The sequence below is a fragment of the Palaemon carinicauda genome, chromosome 44, assembly GCF_036898095.1.
Source record: "Palaemon carinicauda isolate YSFRI2023 chromosome 44, ASM3689809v2, whole genome shotgun sequence".
Classification (NCBI taxonomy): Eukaryota; Metazoa; Arthropoda; class Malacostraca; order Decapoda; family Palaemonidae; genus Palaemon; species Palaemon carinicauda.
Genome location: NC_090768.1, coordinates 9761433 through 9767638, shown reverse-complemented (window position 1 = coordinate 9767638; position 6206 = coordinate 9761433). Strand labels below are relative to the sequence as shown.

The 6206-nt window shown below is 32.3% G+C and overlaps 1 protein-coding gene across 3 annotated transcripts in view; it reads left to right on the top strand.

Moving 5' to 3' along the window:
• The window catches only part of LOC137634273 (uncharacterized), a 341636-nt gene that overhangs the window by 277228 nt on the left and 58202 nt on the right, over positions 1-6206 (top strand). For all 3 annotated transcript variants that reach the window (XM_068366572.1, XM_068366569.1, XM_068366571.1), the window contains 4 exons: positions 925-1061; positions 1743-1886; positions 2848-3065; positions 5289-5390. In XM_068366572.1, coding sequence (XP_068222673.1) covers positions 925-1061; positions 1743-1886; positions 2848-3065; positions 5289-5390 — 601 coding nt within the window. The remainder of the gene's footprint in view (positions 1-924; positions 1062-1742; positions 1887-2847; positions 3066-5288; positions 5391-6206) is intronic.

Below are 6206 nucleotides of genomic sequence, written 5' to 3'. Positions count from 1 at the left end.
AGCCCAAGGGCTCCAATAGGGAAAATAGCCCAATGAGGAAAGTCAATAAGGAAATAAGTAAACCATACGTAAGAAGTAATTTGTAAAACATATAAAATATCTTAAGATCAATAACAAAGTTAAAATAGATCTGGTCATATATGAATTATGAAAAGAGACTTTTGCCAAATCGTTCAACATAAAAGCAACCCATGCAACATAAAGCATTCACTGCAAGTTCTAGTAATTCAAGTGCCAGATTAGGAAGATCATTCCAAAATCTAGTCACAGCTGGAATAAAACTTCTAGAATACTATGCAATGTTGAACCTTATGATGGAAATGGGAAGACTTAGAATTAAGTGCCTACATAGTACTACATACAGGATGGTACAGTTTGGGAAGATTTGAATGCAAAGAATTGTCAGAATTATGAAAAATCTGATGCAGTATGCATAGAGAACTATCCTATCCAACAAATTAAGATGAGTCAGCAGCTAAAGATCGGACAGGAGAACAATACTAACACCAAGAGAGAAAGAAAGAATTTAAACATTTCTTCAGGATAGATTGATCACCAGAAATCTCAAAAGAATTTCTCAATTAGCCAATTTTTTGCGCAGTTGAAGAAGAAAGAGACAATATATTTCTCAGGGTTGGCAGTACACTCAGTTGAAGAAGTCTTGATCATTTACAAAAATTTGCTTCTTGTCAAAAACAATTACTGTCAGCTGGTTCTAAAGATTAACTAAATAGAAAGATTTTATATACGTCTTACATCCTGGTATGTTTCCAGTTTTTAAGTTTCTTGGTGATGTTAATACCTGTCACCATATATATCTTCATCAGGTATTTCACTCTTACTACAAAATACTTACAGTACTTCTAACCTATTAATGTAAAGCATAAAGTTTCAGTACTATACAAATATGTATAATTTTTTCAGCTATCTTGGCTCCGGTGGACGATTTGGTTGGTTTATGCCTCAGACTATTCATCATGATGCTTCAGTATTAGATCACTGGAGAGCTTTTGTTGACCCAAACTCCACAGCTCTAACACTTTTTTCTAGAACACCGGGAGGTAATTATAACTTTTTATTTTATTTTGATGAGAGTATGTTTTATTTTTGTCATAAGAGACAAGGTTAAAAAATTATCTTAATAATGACAGTATACAGTAAACATGAACAGTTCAGAATATTAGCAAATAGAGAATTTCCTAAGATTTACTCATTTTTTTCATAGTACTTGTCATAATTATTTGGTTGACGCATGCTAGATTTTTTTATATAACTTGAGTAACATGAATAAAGTACTGTACTGTATTGTCTTTTATCATAAAAAAGCATTGAAGAGATTTGATCCTATTTGTCATTCAGTGAGTTACTGATGATCATATGATTTTGTCACATGAACTGCTTATTCAAAAGTTGGTGAGAAAAATATTAGCATCTAAAATATGACATAGTGTAAAATAACTGTTAGTAATGTTTAATTATATACTGTACACAGAATGCTGATTGTAATAATGCCCACTATTGTAGGTAATTTGTATGTACTGTAACTAGAAAGCGTCAATATGTCGAGAAGCATATACCTGTACTGTATTAAGATTCTAATAATTGGTAGATACATTCATTAAGGAACGTACAGTAACTTTGTAAAGGGTAATACTGGTTAAGACATTATGATGATGAGTCTGTACTAGTAAAAATGTACAGTTACCATACAGTACATTATTGATGTACGTAATTGTTTTCAGAATTGAAGGCCATGTCTGATAAGATGAAAGACCCTTCGACTGGCGAGTATTACTGTCAAGAGGAATTTGGCTGTAAAGAGGGCATGTATATTCCAGAGAGATGTGAAAATAATGAGTGTGCTGTTCTGTTTGCATCTTATGCAGGTAAATATAGTAGTCTTTTATGTACTTATAGAAAATTGAATACTGAATGTTTGTTTTTACTTTTTAAGTACAATTTGACTTATATAACTGGCTTTTTTCATTGTTAAAAAAAGGGAAGATGGCTTCTAAAGTGGATTTATAATATCATGTATTGGTTTTGATTTCTTTAGTTACAGTATAGCAGTGTTTCCCAACCTTTTTTGGCTGCGACCCTAAATGTAGTCTTAACCTGGAGTAGCAACCCTAATTGTAATAATAAATCCAACCATTTCATGTTACAGTTATACGAACTTACTTGCAAAATGTTTATGAGCTTTCGATATTATATTTGTTTATATATACTAACAATGAATTTCAATACATTTTAAATGAGAATGAAAAGTTAAAAACGAAAGAAAACTTTATTTCCATACCCTTTCACTCAAAAACTAAGGTTTTTTTCTGTAGTTAGCAATAACATTTTAATACTTTGCTGATAAATTTAACTAATTCACAAAATTAATACTATGAAATACATAAAAAAGTAGCTAGTGTATGAACCAAATACAGTAGTATACTACAACAAATTACAAAAACTCCATGAGTTTTCTCAGTGACTACCTTGAAAATTATTCATTTTGTGCAGGAGGTTCTCAAATCTGGGTTTCATATTGATTTTAGGGGACATGAGTGTAGGCGTTTTATGACCACGCCAGTTTTGTTACTATGTGTCCAGTAGAATCTTTACCTTATCCTACTAAAGTAAATCAATCACATTTATAAAAATAAAAATGTGAACAGCTGTAAATCATTAAGATATATTTTTGTATATTTCTGGCAACCCTCAAATACCCTTGTGACTTAATTTAGGTTGCATTAGGGTTGCGCCCCTGGGGTCGGAAACCACTGCAGTATAGAGTACTGTACTGTAATACTTAGCAAAACAATGTTTAATTAAAATCTTTTTTTTTTTTTATTCTAGATTTGAATATAACAGATTTTTTGAAACATCAACTTGGAACCATGAAGGCTTATGTTAAAGTGGCATGGCTTGGACCCAATTTGAATCATGAATTCATTAAGAGCAATACCAATCTCAGGAATCGATCTGTACTAATTTTCCATTGGTGGCCATCAGTCCTTCTGGAACCATTCAACTTTACATCTGTTGGATTTGCACCGTGTATTGACAGCTCCTATGTAAGTACAGTAATATTAAAAGTATGATTCACATTTATATATGAATTAGAATGTTTGCTAGCACATTAAACCTTAACCCTTTTACCCCCAGGCTCTTTGGAAATTTCCAACCCTTAACCCCCAGGGGGTTATTTTTTTCCCAGCACATTTTGCAGTATATATTTTTTAAATTGCTCTAACAGCCTTAATTTTTGTCATAGAGAGGTCAGGTTGGTCTCATTCTCTTGGAAAATGCCTGAATTTTCTCAAAAAAATTATCAAATATATGAAAAAAAAAAAAAATTTATAGCATTTTTTTTGCAAGGACGTACCGTTACGTCCATGGAGGTAAAGGGATGGGTTTTGTGAAACGTACCAGTATGTCCTTTGGGGGTAAAAGGGTTAATATTCTAGTAGGATTATTTAAGTATGATTTCTTCTTTGGAAAATAAGATGTTAATGTATCTATTAATTCATAAGAAAGCTTTATAGTATACAGTACAATAATACATTTCAGCTGTAAGCAAATACTGTATATGTGAATGGCATTTGAAAGGTAGTAGGTTGGCCAGGGCACTAGCCACCCATTGAGATACTACAATTGGAGTGTGTTTGGGTCCTTTGACTAGCCAGTCAGTATTACATTGGATCCCTCTCTCTGGTACAACTAATTTTTCCTTTCCCTACACATACACTGGCTTATTCTTTCCACATTCTCCTCTGTCCTCATACACCTGACAACTTTGAGATTATCAAACAATTTGTATTTGCTGTAGGGGTTAACTACTGCAATACAATTTTTCAATGGCTACTTTCCTCTTGGTAAGGGTAGAAGAGAGACTTTTGTTATGGTAAGCATCTCTTCTAGGAGAAGGACACTCCAAAATCAAACCATTGTTCTCTAGTCTTGGGTAGTGCCATAGCTTCTGTACCATGGTCTTCCACTGTCTTCGGTTAGAGTTGTCTTGCTTTAGGGTACACTTAACCACACTATTCTATATTATTTTTCTTCCTCTTGTTTTTTGATTGATTGATTGATTTAAAGTTTTCAGGCATCCTGACATCTAAGGTCATTGACGCCAATCTTGTTTTTTTTTTTTTTTTTTGAAGTTTTTATAGTTTATAGTGACTAGAACTAGTGTGGATGATACTATATTAAGTTTTGCATTTCCTTTTTTATGAAAGAAAACTGTAAATTTCAGATGTAAAGGGTTATAGATTCATGTTGAATACCGTACTCCAACATGTAGACCTAGATTTATTTGCTTCAGATATCATTACAGACTTTTTTAGTTCTTTAAATATTGAAAAACCTTGGGTTATACGAACAACTGTTTTCATGTTCCCTCTCTCTCAAAAAAATTTGGTGAGATGTCAGAGAATAAATTTTTGTCCTTCGAGAGTTGTTACATGTTATTTTGATATGACTACAGATATTAGGAGAAAGGTTCCTTATTTGTTCTGTTGGGTTAAGATCGTGACTCATCCTCTTGGCAGAAAATACTGTCTTTTCTTGTTACAAGTTTAGAAACAGAGGCTCACAGGGAATTGGATTAAAGTCAGAAGGAAGACTTGAAGGTTAGGTTTCATGATATTTGAAGTGCAGCTACTTCACTTAATTTCTGTAGATCTTTCTTTGCAAACTCTTATCAGTTTTCACTAAGCATTATCTGGAAGAAACCTTGTTTTCTTATCAAGATTGCTGGGCTTTTTAGGTGCTGTAGTAGCTGCGGAGGATGTAGTATAAATTGGAAGTTTCTTTAAATTGCATACATTTAATTAAGTTTTAGGATTAGTTTTTTCTTTTGGAATACTTTCTATATTCACCTGATGATCATATGCATGCCTCCCCTTATTCCCAACAGTTAAGTGAAGTCAAGAGAATAGTAATTTATTTTCGACTTCGAGACTAACTACAGTAGACAAAAGGATTTGTAGCGTACCCACGCTGAGGATATGGCCATTGACTACCCAATTGTTTCAATACTTTACTAGATGCCTAGGCCTACTGAAAGGAAAGAAAAAAGGAAATCATTTAGTTTTGATTATGATAGAGATCTTCAATCATTAGCCTCACTCTTTGATAAAAATTTTTTTATGCTATTGTATTTTGTGTTTTTTGCTGTTGAGATTCAGGCCATCTCTCATCAACTTCTCTACCTGACCCACCATTTATCTGGTTTCTCATCCTCTTCCCAACACTCCACACTGTGTATAACTAATAATATAATGGTTATTTTCCAGAAATCTGATGGACAATGGCCTTACCAGTGTAAATACGAGATGCATCGTTTTCATAAATTTGTCTGGAAAAAATTGAAAAGATATGCACGTTTTGCCTATGATGTAAGTACATCTCAAATGGTTTTAATTTTACTTTTATTACAGTTCTATCTGGTGAAAACTTTTCAAACACATCATTGGAGGTGTTAGTTTAGCTGGCTTACTATTTGCCATGAGTGAACAAAAATAATTTTTTTGTGAAGTATAATTTTGGTCTAGACATCTAGTCATTTATGAACACTTTTTTTATACTTTTAGATTGTCATACTTTATATCAATAGATATTTTTATCTACTATGACACTGAGGAAATTTTGTGTTAGTCATTCCTTACAAAGACTTATAACCATCTTTCATATTCATTTAAGTCTGTTTCTTGTATCCATAGTGTATAGATATTTTTTACTTGATATTTCTGCAATTAACATACTAACACCTTGATGATGTATGATCTTATAAGTAACAAGAAATTGTATTTGTTATGGTGGTGAAATGACACTAATATACTAGTTATAATAAAACATTGAGCCATTATAACCCTCTCAGTTATTTACCAGTGATTTGATTTAGGGTCCAGTTTAAGTTGTGGTTGTATACATTTATGAAGTTGTCAGATTTCTTTATTAGTTCATTTTTTTCCCCAAAATATGAATGCATTACTGTATAATATACATACCAGTGCAAAATTCAAGCCATTGAAGTTTAATAGGTACATTTTTCATTAAAGTTCTTGGTGGCAATGTGCCTGCTAGTAGATTCTTATATTTAATGGGACTTTTTGGTCATACTGTACTGCTGTACCTGTGGGATTACCATCTAAAAACTACTTTTATAGTACAGTATACTTTATACCGAACATGTTGTGTAAAGTATTATTTAT